Source organism: Eurytemora carolleeae, unplaced genomic scaffold (assembly GCF_000591075.1).
Source record: "Eurytemora carolleeae unplaced genomic scaffold, Eaff_2.0 scaffold731, whole genome shotgun sequence".
Classification (NCBI taxonomy): Eukaryota; Metazoa; Arthropoda; class Copepoda; order Calanoida; family Temoridae; genus Eurytemora; species Eurytemora carolleeae.
In genome coordinates this window covers 155351-174895 of record NW_019396921.1, presented here as the reverse complement: position 1 = coordinate 174895, position 19545 = coordinate 155351, and the positions used below count along the sequence as shown (strand labels likewise).

At 31.4% G+C, this 19545-nt stretch overlaps 1 protein-coding gene across 2 annotated transcripts; it reads right to left on the bottom strand.

Moving 5' to 3' along the window:
* Positions 1–8812: 8812 nt before the first annotated feature.
* LOC111710139 (uncharacterized) lies at positions 8813–19279 on the bottom strand. Of its 2 annotated transcripts, none has more exons than XM_023484180.1 (19): positions 19143–19279; positions 18532–18649; positions 18387–18434; positions 17053–17101; positions 15989–16114; positions 14577–14640; positions 14036–14100; positions 13719–13778; positions 13279–13417; positions 13049–13129; positions 12393–12562; positions 11954–12000; positions 11779–11897; positions 11362–11480; positions 11016–11095; positions 10161–10213; positions 9580–9642; positions 9340–9401; positions 8813–9006 (listed from the first exon to the last, which is right to left on the bottom strand). In XM_023484180.1, exons 2-19 carry the CDS (start codon positions 18626–18628, stop codon positions 8892–8894), a joined length of 1557 nt encoding a protein of 518 aa, XP_023339948.1. In that variant the 5' UTR covers positions 18629–18649; positions 19143–19279; the 3' UTR covers positions 8813–8891. The 2 variants fall into 2 exon arrangements, with proteins under 2 accessions (XP_023339948.1, XP_023339949.1); XM_023484181.1 differs by having other exon boundaries at positions 8813–9009; positions 9343–9401.
* Positions 19280–19545: the final 266 nt, after the last annotated feature.

The window sequence follows — 19545 nt, the reverse complement described above, 5'->3', positions numbered from 1 at the left end:
TATCTCACACAAGATGGTCCAATATTAATAAATAGATATCTCACACAAGATGGTCCAATATTACTAAATAGATATCTCACACAAGATGGTCCAATGTTAATGTGCTTTGTATAGTATTAGACTTTTCATCTTAAACTTTTGTTTTAGTCAAAATTTAAAAAAAATTTAAAAATTAAAAAAAAAAACATTATTGATCTCACACCAAGAATTTGATTTGGAAATTGTTGTGATTCTATGGCAAACCCTAATGTACAAGTGTACAAGTTTTCTTCCTTTACTTTTCTTTTTCTAATCAAAGTAAAATAAAACTATTATTAATCTTACTTTTTTATTTATTTTTTTATTTTACTTTATTATTGTAATTAAAAACTTATTGTTCATTGTTGTTCATTTGTTGTATAAAAAATCTGGGAAAAAATAAACAATAAATTGTTAAAAAATTGTTAATCTTGCTCCCCTAGAGAGATTAAAATGCAGGTTAAAGCCTCCTCAGATGGAAAGTTCCCTATATCCGGATAATCATTGCTAAAGCTAATTTTCGGCTTAAATTTCAGTTACAGAGATTTCAATATTTGATTAAAAGACTGATCAAAGACTGACTGATCATTGTAAAACCAAAAAAACCTAAATTTGAATAACAAAACCTTAGAAATCCTTTTAAGTACAAAACCTGGCTGTCCCTATAATAAAAAAAACCATACAAACCCTTAAATAACATACCCTTACAATTCCTTCAATAGCAAAACCCGAAAATCCCTGTATTAACAAAACCTTGCAACATCTTTAATAACAAAACCTGACTAGCCCTTTAATAACAAACCCTTACAATCTCTTTGATAACAAAACCTGACAATCCCATTAATAATAAATTCTGACAATTTCTTTAATAACAAATCCTTACAATCCCTTTAATAACAAAACCTGACAATTTTTTTAATAACAAACCCTAACAATCCCTTTAATAACAAATTCTTACAATACCTTTGATAACAAACCCTAACAATCCCTTTAATAACAAAACCTAACAATCCCTTTTAATAACAAAACCTGACAATCCCTGTAATAACAAACTCTAATAATCCCTTTAATAACAAATTCTTACAATCCCTTTAATAACAAACCCTAACAATCCCTTTAATAACAAATCCTTACAATTTCTTTAATAACAAAACCTGACAATCCCTTTAATAAACCCTAACAATCCCTTTAATAACAAATCCTTACAATCCCTTTAATAACAAAGCTGACAATCCCTTTAATAACAAATCCTTACAATCCCTATAAAAATAAAACTTCATACTCCCTTTAATAACAATCCCTGACAATCCCTTTAATGACAAATCCTTACAATCCCTTTAATAACAAACCCTAACGATCCCTGTAATAACAAATCCTTACAATCCCTTTAATAAGAAACTCTTACAATCCCTGTAATAACAAAACCTAATAATCCTTTTAATATTAAACCCTGACTATCCTTTTAACAATCAAACTTGACAATCCCTATAATAATAAAACCTGGCTATTCCTATAATAACAAAACCTGACAATCCCTTTAATAACAAAAGTTTACAATCCCTTTAATAACTGAGTTGTAAGTGAAGACATTCCGAAAAATGCTTCTCCGCAGAATTTCTTCTGGAAGTTTTTGTAGCTTAAGAGTTCCACTTCCTGTACATCCTTGAAATCATCTCTGGATTGTTCGGTAGGTTGACCCATCTATAGTCTCGAAACAAAACCTTTAAGCTTAGTTTTGTTATTTCCAGGCTTAGTTTGATTAAGTAAAATCCTGAAGTTACTCTGATAATTACCTAAAATGGCCATCCTAGAGTCTGAGTGCTTTTAATTGAAATTATCATTTAAAGCCTTTGTAAAGTAAAAAATTTTAAAAAATTTAATTTTTAATATTAAAATTAAGGAGTTTTGGTTAAAAATACAAATAAAATAAACTATAAATGCCATCAGGTTTCCTTGATTTGCAGTTTCCTGAAATAAAGAAAAATAAAAATTATTCAGACACAATTTTCTACTTTTTACAATTTTTATAAATAACAAACATCCGAAATAAAAAATTAAATGTAGTAAAATCTCATTAGTCTTTGATGTTAGCAAACAGTTTATTATGTGTTCCATATAACAAACAAACCCTTACAATCTCTTTAATAACAAACCCTTACAATCCCTATAATAAAAAAACCTGATAATCCCTTTAATATTAAACCCCGACAATCCTTTTAATAATAGAACTTGACAATCCCTTTAATAACAAAACTTTACAATCCCTTTAATAACAAACCCTTAGAATCCCTTTAAAAACAAAATCCCTTTTAACAATTAAAAGTAAATAATTTTTTTAAAACTAGATAATTATATTTTCCGTTTCATGTTAAATGTTTACAATTTTGTTAAATAATTGGTTTTGGTTTGGTATAATATCTTAAATGAGTTACGGAAAGTAATTTAAAAAAATTTAAGTAAGATTAAGTACTTAAGCTTTAAAGTTTGGATAATAAAAAACAACTTCACGGAAATAATTATTCCGTGTCTGCTGACACTTGTAAGCGTTTACATATTTAATGTTGAGAGATGACATTTTTGATGAAAAAGAATATCGCATGTTTTTTTTTAACTCAACTCTGTGAAAAATAAGATGCAGCTTGAATCTGAAAGCTCAAGCCGTAAATAAGGCCCAACGACAGCTTAGATCTGAGCCGTATTTTCCCAAAATTGTTTAAATCGCGGACTCTGTATTATTGTATATGAATAAAAATCAATAAAGCAATGCACTGAGTTTCTCAAATATTCTACGAGTCGGTTTTTCTTACGATATATTTATATACAAAAGATACAAAAAATACAAACTCTGAATCGAACGATACTTATACAAACTAAATATTATGAATCAAATCAGTTTCATCAAATAGGGGAATTCATCAAGGGAACCTAACAAATAGGGAGCTGGTCTTCAACTAACTCTTTTCCCTGCCTTTCGCTCCATCCTTGGTTTGCATTTAACCCTAGCTACCCCGGGGTTGGTCCGTCCCCTCCCCAACGCTTGGGTCTTCGAGATAACGGAAAATTCGGCGTCGCTTGGGTTATTTATAGAATCCACATGCAAACTCAAATAAATCCGTTAGGATTCAAAATAGGATTCAAAAGTCTAACCATAGAGTAAAAGATGGGGGGGGGGGAGGGGGCATGATGCCCCTAGGTAGCTATGATCTCAGTGATCCAAAAAATCCTTGAATCGCTGATCGTAAAAGATCAACAAAATCGTCCATTATTACAGTATAAGCATGTTATATGATCCATAATTATATCCTGCAAGGATTATGTTTCAAGGTATGTATATGAGTACAAGACTAAAGTACTAAGATATTCGTGGATATTTTGTTATATTTTATGAACTAATCCGTATATCTCAAGGTATGATCAGTTTTCGTAAGAAAATAATTGCCTTGTTAAAACATGCTTCAAGATAAAATCTACAATAAGGAGTTCTTATTAACAATATTTTGAATATTTCTCCATATTTAAAAAAGTTAATCCTTTAAACCTCTTTACCTCAAAAACATCTAAATAAAGGTTTTGTGTTTTTTACAAAAAAAATAATGAAGGCTTTTATTTTACCACTATTGTTGTTTTAAAGCACTAAAACAGGGGGTATTCCATTACCACCACCCCCTGTGAGTGAAATTAGGGGGAGGGGATTTTTACAAAGTCCTTTCCTTTTTAAACTATAATTTTTATCAATTTAAGTATGTAAATAATAAATTTTTCTTGAAAGAGACAACATTTTAAAAACAAACATATGTCCCAGATAAAATTTGACCGCGTCAATGGTTCTAAATTAGAATTTGGGGGACAAATCAGAAAATTTAAGAAGAATGAATCACTTTGAAAAGTTTTAAAAGGCTATTAGAAATTTTTTTTTTGCAGAAAATGCAAGATTTTTTGAGCATTATGTGCGTATTTTGGCGTTAAAGATTTAGATAATCTAATATGATATGGGACGCTCTGTTTATCATTGAACAGGTCATCTATGACCAACGACAGGCTGGTCAAACTGGGAAGAATGGCGATGCACCCAAAGAGGCTGGCCTTGATCATGGAAATCAGCTAAATACCTTTGTTTGGAAAAAAAATTCTTTTATTTACTTTCAGCCTTATTTTGATTAATTTAACAAGAAAAATTAGCAAAAAAAAATAGCAGGAAATAAAAAATAATTAGAATAACATGATATGATATGTTAAAATGTTAATGTAAAAAGTTCAATCAATAATATTTTTTTTATATTGGTTTTTAGATAAATACATGGATTATTAAGACATTTGCCTACCCTATACTAAAAGAAACTGTAATTTTTGTAGGGTTAGAGCGGTTAGAAGGGGGGAAGGGGGTAAAATTAATATACACTACTACTACTACTGAGGGACTTGCTTGCTTGGTAAAATATATTCCAAGGTTTGATTTGGGGTTCGACAGTGAGGAGTTTATTTTACATAGCACTTTCCAATTTGCTTTAACCATATATCTTCAATGTTTCTGGCAACCAAAACACTTATAACAATAATTTTCATTTTTCGATTTTTCTTCAATTTAAGTTAAAGGCAAACTTTTTGATGAAACAATTTGAAATATGATGATTATCATAAATTCACATAAAAAGTAAGCACCTTTCTTACAGCAACCCATCTTTAGAATTTAGATACAGCTGGGACCGAAATGAATGAATTAGAGAGTTCACTGAACTTCTACAGACGGTTCAAATCTTTTTTTTAAATCAAACATTTAACCAACCAAATTTCCGCTCAAATATCTTTTGTATTGTGTGCACTAAAGAACCATTTTTTAAAACTTTTTTTTGACATATACGAATACACACTTTTTCCGCTTCAATAATTTCAAAACCATCGGGATAATTCATCAAATCATCAATATTTCAATTCAATATTTAAAATAGAAAAATAAATAGTTAGAAAACGGGTTCAGATTTCAGAGTTCTATTTCAGAAACAAGTGAATGCATATTTACAAGGAATATTCTGTGCAATTTAAGGAAAAGTATCGAATTGAATAAAATTCAAAAACAATTTGAAAGTTCAAAAACACGAAACTTCCAAAAACATGATAATTTGTATTTACTATATTGCAGAGAGCCTAAAAAATGACCCCCCCCTTGTCTTTCTGTTCTCTATCTATATATAAATTTGGCTTGTCTGTTTGTTTTGGTGTATGTCTGTTTGTATCCAATAAACGTCAAAACGGCTGAACAGATCAGGCCCAAATTTTTTGTGGGACATCACGTGACCACAGGGAAGGTTTATGAATGATAAAAATTTTAAAAAATGTCTTTTAAAGGTTTTTAATTTTGTAAAAAATTTAAATTCTTGAAAATCCGCGATTTTTTTTTAAAAATCCGCATATGTTTTTCTTCTTTGCTTTAAAATGTAAACAAAAAAAACATGCACAATTTAAATAGAAGATGGGCGCGAAGCGCCCTAAAAGCCTAGTAATATACATTTACGGGAATTTAGTTCTGACAATAAACTGTATTTTGAAAATTCTTCCTGATAATTTTTATAAAAATAAAATATTCACTAAATATTATTCACAAAATAAAATTTGTAACAATTTTCAACATTGTATAGTATAGTGATTGTAATAATTGTCCAAACTGTACAAAAACATGTCACACTGTTTTAGGTGCGAATCTCGGTTATAAGCATGCATGTCAGATGGCAACGTGATAAAGTTTCATACAAATACAGGCCCGTAGGAACTTTTTTTGACAAAAGTTTTATTTTCAAATCGTTTTTTAAACATAATTTTCAAAAAAATTTATTGTATTAATCACTTTTTCATTGACTTTAACTTCTTTAACTTTTTTGATCGATTTTATATTATCATTTTTAAAGATATATTTATCTGTTAAAAAACAGTTTTTTTCATTTTTTCTTAACAAATCTAACTAAATTTACACATTAAAATTTTGTTGCGTAAACTATGCCTGTTGAAATCCCCCGACGTAATGTTTCAAATAGTTCCTCATTAACTCCCTTCTCAATCTCTCTACCACAATTCACTCTAGTAGATGCCAAGTGCATTAGCTCCGGATCCAATCAGGATTCAGTTATGTGTTTGGTGTCTATTTTGAACCAATAGAAATAGTATGGCGGTATCATATCTATCTTTCTATCTATCTCATTATCCAATTAGAGATGAATCCATATATCGGCGCTATAACAGTAAATGGAAATATTTACTTCCACCGAAACTATAGTGAATTCTACACATATAGTTGTTTTAAAAATATACAAAATAATGTAAACATGTTTTTATATTTCTCCTCTGTTGGTTTTTCTGCCTGTGTCTTAGAAACGACAAAAAGGCTAACCCGATAGGGAGGGGGTGCAGAGGCGCCATGATCCCCGCAAAAATGATCTCCGAACCTCAGGATTTGCAGAATTACCTCCAGGCCCCGCAAAACTGGTCTCCCAGCCTCAGTGACGTCACCAAGCCTTCCGCCATTCTGTCTCCACGCCCCGCATTTTGGTCTCCGCTTTTTGTTTTTCGGAGATCATTTTTGCGGGGATCATGGCGCCTCTGCACCCCCTCCCTCAACCCGATCGGTTTCAAATTTGTGTATCACTACCAACCTTCATGATCCCGGGGAAAGTTTATGACCGTCCGAAATTCAATTTTTTTAGAAATTTGAAATGCCTGGAGAAAATCCGCTACATTTGAGTTTTACAATGTGTTATAAGCATACATTAGAAAACTAAAAATTAGAAAAATTGTCGTCTTTGTTTATATTCTAATTTCTAGTTTCTAAAATTTTCTTGTCGTCAATGGAGAATATTTAGAACTTAAATAAATCTAATCATGAAATTAAATTTATTTAGAAGTAAAAATGTATTCTTCATTGCCCATACCCTTTTTTCTATTAAAAAAAAAATCTAATTGTAATGACATTGACTATTACTTTAGAATTTAGAATCATTTAGAATATGTTGAATTACAATCTGAAATATCTGAAGTATCTGCACATTTAAATCATTTTCGTGCAAATTTTAGAGATATTCAATTTCAAAATCAACCTTTTTTCAAAAACAAAAACAAAGTAACAACTAACTCTTTTCTCCATGCTATTCAGGGCCTGAATACCTCCAAGATTCTAGGGGGGGGGGGGGAATCAACACCAAGATTCAAGGGGGTGGGTAATTAAATTACCCCCGGAATTCTACGGGGGTAATTAGAACAGGATTCTATAGAAGGCGTAAATAACTCCAATATCCCCCCCCCCCTATTTCCGCCACTGTTAGTTTTATTTAAATAATTAGAATATCTAGTAAGGTGAAAAGAATATTCGGAGCATATTTTCATAGAATGTTATAGTAAAATGTGTATACATTCACTTTATCATTTAATGCTACTAAATGTAAATATGATAATATTATTTTAAACCTGCCTGTTAAAACAGTTACAAATAAAATGCTTTTACTATTCTTATCATTCTGTTACTTATTTCTCACAAAATGTTACGGTTTACTTCTATTGGTTCTGTTCTGGTAAAAATGATCTGCTTACTATCTTATATTTATTTACATTATCTTTGCATAAGAATTGAGTCTTTGCCACAAGCACATGTTTTCTAATTTCAAGATCTTTGTAACCTGATTGTGTAAACCTTTGATATTTCAAAATGATAGTTTTAATAGAATTGAAAGTTTGAAATATCTAAAGTTACAACGTTGGGTTGCAAAGATATTGGTATTTTATGACACACTGTTGCTTTAACATTTCATAAGATTTATTTTCCAATAATTTGCATGCTTCACTTGTTATCTTATTCTCCCTTTAATTCGAGCTTTAGTTATTACATACAGTCCCTTTAATACATTTACAATCACGCCTGATATAATATTTGGTCTTTATATTTGATATTAGGCCTTGCGTGATTAATATACATTGATCTATTTTATTTTGATTTTATGTTCAATGAATGGTTTAACTTATCAACTGAAATTAAAGTATGTCAAACCTAAATATATTTAACAAAGTACGATATATCTCGAGTTTGCTTATTTCATCTTCTTTACCCGGTTTAGTTCCTCATTCATCAGCCGCGCTATCAATTTAGGCGTATTAACATTTCATTTTTTCTTTAAATAAAAGTGAGGCATACTGTCAAACAAATTATGAAATCGACATAACGTAAATCTAAAGCTTGGTTAATTGCTTGTCTAGTTCTTATGGATATGGTGATTAAGTGCTGATGTACGCTAATGAGCAAAATTGTAAATAAAGATGATCCGGAAAAATCAAAAAACCAAATATAAAAACTATCAAGGAACATTGGAAGTTTTAAAGATTTAAAACAGAGATCACCAAACAGTTCATTTTTTAAGATCAAAGATAATACAAAATGTATCATTAACGGAGAAAGCAAGATTTTTTTTTCTTCCAAAATTGAAAGTTCAGCAGAGCATCCCAGGCTACCAGTTTAAGCCATTTAATTTTTTTATATAAATTTAAAAACCTATGGTTAGGGTAAAGAAAAATTGTAACCTCCTGACAAAAAGACAACTTGCAAGTTCTAATAATTTTATTTATGCATAGTTTTTACACGCTAGTTAATTGCAAGCTAGTTAGTCAGGAGTATAAACATATATATGAGCTGAAGAAGAAAGCCAGAATATTTATAATTGAATATTATAATAGAATATTTCTATATGGTTCTAAAAATTCATTCAAATTGTTAAATTTAAAATAAAAAAATTAAAATATTTCTATCGATTAGGAATTTAAACTCATTTATTAAATCATTTATTAAAATCGTTGAGCAACATATAAAATACATAAAATCAATAATATATCCTCCAATCTTCTCATCTTCTGGAGCTTCTTTCAGTGCTCGGAGTACTGAAGCTACTTTCACTTGAGCAGCTACTGGTACCATTAGTACTGCTGCTGCTACATGTGCTACAGTTTGTGCTAGGTTCACTAAAGAATAAAGTTAACTATTAACTTGAATACTTCAGAAATAACAGAGTTAAAATGTTAATATGTTCATTTTATCTTTGAATTTTTCAAAAGGGAAATTTTGTTTTCAATTCGTTAAACCTTAAATTAAAGCCCGCAAATTGCTGAATTTTGAAAAACAAATTTAGAAAATTAAGTTTCATTTTTAAGAGTTTTGTGATCCTAAGATAAATATAAAACTTCCTATGGGAATTATACGGATTTATTCAGTTTTGAAATCAAAATCTTTTGGCACAGTACTTGAAATCTTTTGGCACAAAAAACTTTAAAAATTATTTGATAATTCCATTCTTCCTTGAGGTGTTAAAGCTGGTAGAGCAACTAGATTCTGCGCAGTGGTCACACGCGCAGGAATCCTTCAATAAAAAAAACTTTATGTAACCGAGGGTAGTTATGAGCAAAAGCTTGTTTTTTTTTCAAAACGATTGAAAAAAAACTAACGAGTCCTTCAAGACTGAAATGAAAAAACATCTCTTGCTTTGAGAGGGGAAAATATGGCATCACCAAAGTATTAAAAAAACTTAATTTTCCAACCTTAGAAGATCCAGATCTATCTGCCAAAGAACCAGAACTTTTCTTCAAGAAGTGTCCTAGAAACTAAATAAAAAAATTCAAAATTAGAACATAGCCAAGTAATATTATTTAGAGATATATAATTTCAAGCAGTGATCCGGATCCAGATCCGTTGGATCCGCAAGATTTTGGCTTCCTGGATCCGGATCCGCAAATATGCGGATCCACGGATCCGGATCCAAGGGGTAATTATCAACCAAAAAATGCAAAAAAAACTTTTACTCCTATGAGCAAAATCTGAACTTTTGAAAAAAAGAGATTGTAAAAATTTCCTCATTTCAGAATGGTTTATAAGTTTTAGGATAAAAATATGCGAAAAAAATATAAAACAAATTTGAAAAAAAAAATTTATTAAAAAAATTCAGTAAATCTCAAAGAAATGACCTGGATCCGCATCAGTATTAAATGGATCCTAAGCACTAATTCAAGATATACCTTTTAAGGAATCATACAAAAGCACAAAATTACTTGAGGCAATTCTTTGTTTAAAAAGGTCGAATGAGGAAGCCAGAAAAATGTTTAGTTTAACAAGAAAAACGAACCTTTTTAGTTCTCTTCCCAATTGGAATACTGTAGCTGTCATTCAAAGAACTATCTAGATAAAATCATAAAGTTTTATATTTTATAAAGTTTTTAGGACTAAGCTTCCAGATGACTCATTAAGAAAATGGCGAATTTTGTTTAATAAAAATACGGCCAACTCAATAGCTTGTAAATCTATAATTTAAAAATAGTTAATGACCCTCTATTAAAATTTCAGAACCCTTAAAACCAAATTATTTGAAACATCCTAATGAATTTTATATATTAAAAATAAATAATTTTCAACAACTGTTTCTAAGAAGTAAATTGTTGCTTTAAAAAATAAAGTTCAAATCTGATCAGAAGAGTAAAAATAAAGTTCAAATCTGATCAGAAGAGTAAAAATAAAGTTCAAATCTGATCTAGATAAAATCATCTGTTAAAGTTTTCTTAAGTTTTATATTGAGACAAAAGTACACAATCAAATAAACGCCACAAATGGCACACTGAATGGTTCTTTCAGATTGGGATAGGGCATTGTTTTCATCCATATTTTAGGACTCTCAAGCTTCCAGAGGACTCGTTAAGAAAAAGGCGAATTTTGTGTAATAAAAATACGGCCAACTCAATAGTTCATGAACAGACAAAAAACATTTCCTGAAAATTCCTAAAATAAGGTGCTAAAAAAACGGCGTTAGGTTTTTTCCCCATGAGGGTTACTTCCTCAGTTGACAATTTTCCAAGTGGCAACTTCCCAAAAGTTAGGTTAGGCCTTCAATAACAGCCGAGCACTGCAGCTAACCAGATTTGGGAAGTTGCCGCTTGGGAAATTGCACATTTGGGAAGTTGCCTTTGGGGAAACAATTCCTCTGTACCTGTCGAGTTGTTAATGTCGTCTTCCATCAGACCACGTGGAAAGAAACAGGGTGAATCCAAAACGTTTTCCAGAGCACACCTTTACAAGTTATAGATTTCAACTCTTCAAAGGTTAAAATTTGTCACAAATTAACCAAGAATTGTGTAAATCAACCCGGAGATTCAGATGAGCCAAAATGAGAACAGATTATGATGTAGGATAATTTTTTAATCATTTGGAATTCATAAATGCGGCGAATGCCTAACCAATATTAAAACACAAAATAACCATTAAATAACGATGCTATCCCTTGATTCTAAAAGAAAAAAATATATTAAATTCTAATAAAGTGACTCTACTGGTACCTAGGTATTCTCTGCCCAGTTCTGTTGTTGTATATCTCCAGGCAGGGAAGGGAGCAGAAGCTTCTGGGATGAAACATGATCTCAGAACTAATCATCAAAGGCAGAGGGCGGAAATTTGCCTGAATTTTTTAATTGAAGGATTATGGGAGCTTAATCTAAACAATTTACTCATACAAGACACTTCGCGGCCATCTTCCATTTTAACTTCACATAAAAAATCAAACAATTTGCACATTCAATATTTTTTCGTGGGTTTTCAAAATATTACGAAAATCAGAAATTTTTTTGAGAAAACTTTTTTTGATTCTAAGCATCCACAAACATTTCCTGGGGTCATGTGAGGTCCCACACAAAATTTGGGCCCAATCGGTTCAGCTTTTTTGACGATTACAATTACTGGATATGATAAAAAGTTACCTTAGAGCATAGAATAAGTTTCCCCATCTCTGAGCAGCATCCTGAGCATACAAGCTCTAATGGAAGGTGAGACATCATAACTTTAGAATTCCATTGGCGTAATGCAATATCCATACAACCTATTAAACAGAAGATTTCATTTAAATTCAATTTTTTAATTATTAGCTTATAATACCTAGTGAAGTGATTCTAACTGATGTTCTAGCATACCCTGATCCATACCTAGTGCAAGATAATAAATAAAAACAAGTGTTTGAATCAATGCGACTAATGTGACATTTTATTTAAGAAAAGAGGGAAATGCCTGATTAACAGATCACTTTTAACCTTTTTTAAAAAATAGTTAAAACTGAACCACTTTTGAACCACTTTTAAAATAGTAAATCTACAATCCTTGTAATAGATACAAAAAAAATCCAGCAACGACACAGTACATTTTAAATCACATTGACGAAGTGCTTCTCCCATAGACCATCCCAAGTCACAGCACTTAGTCAAGAAATAGTGACAGCACATCAAAGTCAACATCTACACGTGGTTTTGTTATTATTTGTAAGTGCAAAAGCGTACAACATTACTGGGCTAATATGAAGTATGGACCCAATGCAACTTACTTGTAGATAGCGGATTCTCCCTCTTTCAGAAAATCCTTAAGTTCAGTTTCGTAAGACATGCGTTCCCGCCCAGCAGGTAACATGATGCACTCGGCAAATTTTGTGGCTGGCAACTCTTGAGGTCCAAACCATATTTTTTCTATTGTACGGTGAAGGTCTATCAGGAAATCCTTGAAAATTGAGATTTAAAATAGAGATTTTTCAAATCAGGGAAATTTAATAATTAAAATAAAAGACGAGTTTCAAGGAGGCCCTTCTTCCTTTCATTGTAAGTTTTTCTATCCTGACTAACCAATAGTATGTTACCTTGACTGACCAATAGTATTTGTTAGATGACAAACCAATAGTATTTGTTAGCTGACAAACCAATAATATTTGTTAGCTGACAAACCAATAGTATTCGTTAGCTGACATACCAATAACATTTGTTAGCTGACATAACAAAAACATTTGTTAGCCGACATACCAATAATATTTGTTAGCTGACAAACCAAAAGTATTTGTTAGCTGACAAACCAATAGCATTTGTTAGCTGACAAACCAATAATATTGTTTAGCTGACAAACCAATAATATTTGTTAGCTGACAAACCAATAGCATTTGTTAGCTGACAACCAATAGTATTTGTTAGATGACTAACCAATAGCATTTATTACCTGGGGATCAAGACAAAGTACAAGACCGGTTCTTCCCTCAAAGACATTGTCCACTGGTTCACACAGAAACACAGACTTCATCTAATTAATTGACTAAGAAATCAGTCTATTTTAAACATTTTGGATAAAGATCCAGGAAGCAAAATACCAACAAAAATAGCTAAATGGTTCATTCAGATAATTTTGTATTTTTGGGAAAGTGGGATCTGGATCAAAATAATATGAATCACCTCTTTTGCCTTCCTCAATTCATCTTTGACTAGCTCAAGAGTTACATCAAATTCTTCATCACTTTCATCTTCATAAGATGTGTCTGTATCATGGTTTACTAAAGCATCAGCAAGCGCCTCTATCTCACAGAATACAGATCTAACAAGTGTTCGTAAGATTACAATGACTAGAAAATGATTTTAAGTGACCCTCCATTAAAATTTCAGAACCCTTAAAACCAAATTATTTGAAACATCCTAATGAATTTTATATATTAAAAATAAATAATTTTCAAATGCTGTTTCTTAAAGGTAAATTGTGGCTTTAAGAAGTAAAGTTCAAATCTGATCAGAAGAGTAAAAATAAAGTTTTAAAAATAAAGTTCAAATCTGATCAGAAGAGTAAAAATAAAGTTCAAATCTGATCAGAGTAAAATTAGATAAGATTATATTTTCCTCACCTTATTTCTTGGTGGCAAAAATCATGACTGATATCTGAACCCCAACAATCCTTGACATGTCTGGAACAACATTTTTTGCATCAGTACATATGGGACCAAATATAAAAATTAAAAATCCTAGAATTTCAAATGATTGGAACTTTTATAGAATGTAAAATACTTTTATCCATGTTTAAATTTCTAAAAATTTTCATTTTAAATTGTTAAAACACAAGATTCCTTACAAGAAGTAAATACTAAACTTTTATTGTTCCTTCTCCAAAATAATGACAAAAAATGAATTCAATATTTGAGGATGAATTAAAATTACATCACACCTGGCTACATCTTCGAACTGTCCGGAGATATAAGAAATAACATTACAACACTTCCAACACTCCATCTATGATCAAATATTGCAATTAATGAAAAGCAAAAATAAAAGAGAAGAGCTGGTAGGATTACTTAAAATTCACCTTCAGCCGCAATAGAAAATTACGATCTGTAATAAAATGAATCCAAAGAGCTTCAATCCTGAATTTTCTTTCCTTCTTTACTTTTGAGATATTTCAAGCTTAGGATATGGCATGTAAATTATAGGGGTGCTAGCTATTTTCCCAAGGGCGCCTTCCCAGGGGACAACTTTTAAAATGTGTAACTTCCCAAAGGCGCTTCAGGCTACAATGGGGGCAGGGCGCTGCGGCTAGGATGAACTAGGGGGGCCCGGTAGCTAGAACAGGTTAAAGGCCGAGCACTGCGATAAGGTAAGACTTGGGGAGTTTCCACTCGAGAAATTGCAAATTTGGGAATTTGACACTTGGGAAAATGCCTATCATCGTTTAGAGTTGCAGATAAAAAAACAAGATATATTTTGGTCACCTGACATGTTCCAAGTTCAAATAGCTTCTGTTGAACTGCTGCCATCTCTTCAGCTGGTAAATCCCTAGGAAATACGGTGATAACAAGAAAACAATGGAATATGATGACATTAAAGCAACATTAAGTGTATTTGATATTGTTACCAAGCAAATAAGTTTTACTTTTGAGACTTTTATATAAAATAGGCGGGTTTTTGGTAACTAATAGTTTAGAAACTAATAATTTGGTAACTGACATTTTGGTAACTTATAATATGGTAACCTCACAATTTGGTAACTAACATTTCGGTAACAATAATATGGCAACCTCACAATTTGGTAACTAGCATTTCGGTAACTAATAATATGGCAACCTCACAATTTGGTAACTGCGCTGCGGCTAGGACAAAATGGGGGTCCGAGCACTGCAGCAATATTACTAAACTAATACTATCCGATATTTAGGGTTAGGTTAAAACAATATCTGGGCCAAGCGCATTATTTATCAAACTAATATATTGTTGGCCGAATGTGGGGTTAGATTAGGTTAAAACATTTCTGGGCCGAGCACTGCACAATGGAATTTTTACAATAATAACTTCATTCTAAACGTAGTCTTCATTTTTCAGAGTTTTCTGGTTATGACTGTATAGTATAAAATCATATCTATAACAGATTCTAGTCTCGGTGTTCAGAAATAGACTAAGGACTATTATTAAGATTAGTAATCCTCCAATAAAATTGAAAGGTCAGATTCACAATTGTAACAATATATTTAAATTTCAAATCCTGTCAATTTCCTTCCTGGTCTCGGCAAAAATTCACAATTCACTTCTTCAGAGAAAAAATGAAAATGATGAAGTTTTAGCTGGAAAAAATGATCTCTTCATTGCATATCATTTTCATAGTTTAAGGAAAGTTTTTTTATAGGTTTAAAATAATTTGAAATTTCTCATAGTTCAAAATTATGTTTTATTAGCCAATACATTTTTTTGCATGATACAATAAGATACAGTGGTAGGCGATTTTATCAATACAATCAAGACGACTTGTTTATGTTGCTACTTTCAAGCTATTCTCAAATTACAAGTTTACAAGTAATCAAAGAGAAGCTTTTTAAATTTATAGCTTATTTATTTCCATGTTAATGTGTATCAATACTGTTTAAAAGCTTGAGGTCAATTAAAATTGAAATCGAAAGTAGTCTTCATTGTATTGGTATAACCGCCAACCACTTTAAGACAACTTTGCTGTTTTTAGAGAATCAGATTATCGTTAAACCTTTCATTTTACAACCCAGAAACAGGTGCCTATCCCTATATAGTATACATATAGGGTGGTTTCAAGGGTAGTATTCGGACTAAATCCCTTCCTCAAATGTAAGATTAGGCCCTCCTTCATTAACATGATGTTAACGCCCCTAAATGATAAAACCTGAATATTTCTGGATGTTTTGAGACCAGAAGAAGATGATTAGTCGAGGAGCTCAATGAACCAGCATACTCACAGTGGTCAGCAAAGAAACTGTGGTCAGCACTGGAACTAAACCTGCTGGCAGAGCTAAAATTTTAAAAATCAAAGTTAAAGAGACTGTAAAAGTTATCCAAAGCGACTATTTATAGAGTGGCATGTCTGATTTACAACAAAACCCTTTCTCTGGTCAACATTTTGAGACGACCACAATTTCCTTTAAAATTTGGAAATGCAGTTTTCTAATCATAGTGACTTACGTCAGGAACAAAAGAAAAAGTAGCGAGAATTTGAGTAAAAAATAAATTTCACATATTTCAGATGAAAGTTTTAAGGGAATGATTTTAAATAGAGTCTAACCCTCTTTAGATGGAAGTGGAGTGCAACTTGAGATTAAAAGTCCCATTATGATCGACAATGTCTTCATGCCACAGTGAAAATTTTCATTCAAAACAAGTCAGTGCAAAAGCATAAACCCCTCCTTAATCCAAACTTAATATAAGTTCAGAAGTATTATAACCCCTCCTAAGTTCAAACTTAAATACAAGTTCAGAAGTATAATAACCTCTCCTTAGTTCAAACTTTAATATAAGTTCAGAAGTATTATAACCCCTCCTTAGTTCAAACTTTAATATAAGTTCAGAAGTATTATAACCCCTCCTTAGTTAAAACTTACAAAACAACTTAATTTTGTACAAAATCTTTTTAAGATTCATTTGAGACAATAATTTCTATGATTTTTTTTGCAGATTTCTACAAATTCGTTAAGACACCTTTTCAAACAACTAATTATTTAACTGTAAAATTTTGTTCAAATTTTTTGTTGTCGTTAATTATAATTTTTAAAAAATGATTCTGAAAACGTACCCACCCAAATACATGATTTTGAACGTCGACTTTGCGCTCAAACTCAGTAATTATAAGTCATAGAAACGTTTTATGTCTCATGAATCCTAAAAAAATTGTCCACAATGCATATTCAGTTCCAACCACCATACCGGTCACTCCCTTTAAGGAAAAGCATTCACCTTGAACTGTGGCTAGAGATATTAACCTTTCCTTCAGTCTCTTCTGCGACTTAAAATTAAAAATCGAACATTTCAGTTAATCTTAACAAATCGATTGAAAGGACAGGTGGGATTTAACTTATTCAAATATGACATAATTAGCTCTAAACGCTTTTTATTCCGAATAACTTCGGTTTCAAAAAGGAATTGTGTAACCATACCAGAAGCTGCAGCTCTGCCGAAAATGAGAGAATAATTTAAAAACTTTTGGAAATTCATTGCCAGAACCTTCCTATGCCAATTTCCAGATAAATCTACCACCTAAATGCAACATCGAGCTGCATATGTAATTAATCCAGATTTTTCTTTAAAGGGAGTGACCGGCTATGTAAGGTAGTTGAACTGAGTATGCAGTGTTGTTGAAAACTTCTTTCGGATTCATTTGAGACATATTAAACTTTTTTAAAGATCTGTGAATCCTGAGTTTGAGCGCAAATTCGACGTTCAAAACTCCTACTTTGGGGGTGGATACGTTTTCAGAATTAGTTTTTTTTTTAATTATTAAATAACGACAACGAAAATTAAAGTAAAAATTATACAGTAATCTAATTAGATGGTTGAAACAAATTTCTCAAAAGAACTTTTCGTCAATAAATCAATGCTAAAATCGATTATTTCGTTTTCATTATTATAATGAATTTCTTATTCTCTTTGAATGCATTGGCAGATTTCTTCAAATTCTTCAAATGTCGTCTTTTAAATAATAATTCTAGAAAATCTTTAGAAAATCTTTGTGAATAATTAGAAACCAGACAAGAAAGAAACTAATAATTGAAAAAGATTACTTTCGATGATAAGATTTATTTTTATTTTCTCAAGATGTTCCTATACATGACGTCTAGTTTATTGTAGAACTTTTTTACATTCTATATGTCGTAGTTATATTTAATAATTTAAAATAACTAATTCTGAAAACGTATCCACCCCCAAAGAAGGAGTTTTGAACGTCGAATTTGCGCTCAAACTTAGGATTTACATATCATTAAAAAGTTTAATATGTCTCAAATGAATCAAGAAGTTTTCCACAACACTGCATGCTCAGTTCAACTACCTTACATAGCCGGTCACTCCCTTTAATAAAGTTTTCAGCATGTCACACCTAGTTCTGTGTTGCATCAAAGGTTAAATTTCTCTCAAGTCGATTAAGAAAGGTTTTACCCTTTATTTCCAAAGGTTGTTATTTACCCTTTATTTCCAAAGGTTGTTATTATCAGTCTCGAAAGCTTTGGAAAAGGGGGAAAAAATAGAAACTCCTAGAACGAACTTTCATATTAATTTTTATTATTAAATCTTACTAGAAAGTTGGCTGATGTTAGGTTGATCCGCTTCTGGCCTTCTCCCATCTGAATATAAAAGATAGTTAAACTTGTATTTATAAATTTATAATATCTAACATCTAACATCACCTATTAATAAATTATTCTGTTCAGATGTGCAAACCTTCAATGTTAAGAAGAGTGTTCATATTTTCATCCATCTTGTCCGAGGAGTCCAGTTTCTTCATCGAGAAATTCAGTGGCATATCCATTTCAGTCATTATGAACGCTGTACAAATCCTCTGAAGTATAAACATGATTAATTAGCTATCAGCAATCCTAACTGTTCGTTTTTAACCATTTCTGGACGTCAATTAGAGCAAAATAAAAGTTCTAAAAGTTTTATGATGCGTTTATTAGTCTCACCCCTTCGGTGTTCCATTATTCAACTAAAATCCAAAACTTTTCTCTGCAAGATNTTTGCGCGGGGTTCAGAAACCTGTAATATACACCTATTTATAGCCCGCTTAATAGATTTGGAGGGAATATAATTCTAAAATGGGGGGGGGGTTAAAATATGAGTTTCAGAACTACCCCTGCTGGGGAAGGATTAAGCACCTCTGAGGCCGTTCCTTCCTTAAACTACATTGGTCGACAACTTGACGTCTCCTATATATGGTCGTCATATGTATGGAGACATCTAGCGGCAAACATATCGTCCCCCAAAGTACATGAACCACACGACAACAACTTTCTATGGAGAGAGCGGCCGCTCTGGGGGAAAGTATCAAGTACCTGGGAGAGCGTTTCCTAGGAACGAAGTCCAAGTTGAGTTCGTTAAAAAGATGTGAAAATAGTTATGACAAGAAAGAGAAGAACACATGCAATAATAATGCAATAATAATGAATTGTGAAGTGGCTTGTGGTCGAAGTAAAACAGTAAAACTAACTAATTTATTTGATTAGAGAATATCAAAACAAAAACATAAACACAAATTATATTAAACCAGTTTTTCGTACTTTTAAAGTAAATAATCACTGTACATTTGTACGCAAAACCCAATGAGGGCGTTTTCAACGCAAAACTTAAATGTCGTCTTTTTTAAAGTGACATTTGGGAAATTTATTTTTCATCTATGATCAGCTTTCTTTCCAAAATAAAGATCAAAATGATAAGGGCAAGATGCAAGTCGTCAAT

Excerpts from the sequence above, each read along its gene's own strand:
- LOC111710139 (XM_023484180.1), bottom strand. The coding sequence starts at position 18,628 with ATGACTGAAATGGATATGCCACTGAATTTCTCGATGAAGAAACTGGAC. Across the intron at positions 14,101-14,576 it reads TTGAACTTGGAACATGTCAG|ATGGAGTGTTGGAAGTGTTG; the intron begins GTGACCAAAATA and ends ATTTGATCATAG. Across the intron at positions 10,214-11,015 it reads CGACATTAACAACTCGACAG|ATAGTTCTTTGAATGACAGC; the intron begins GTACAGAGGAAT and ends GATTTTATCTAG.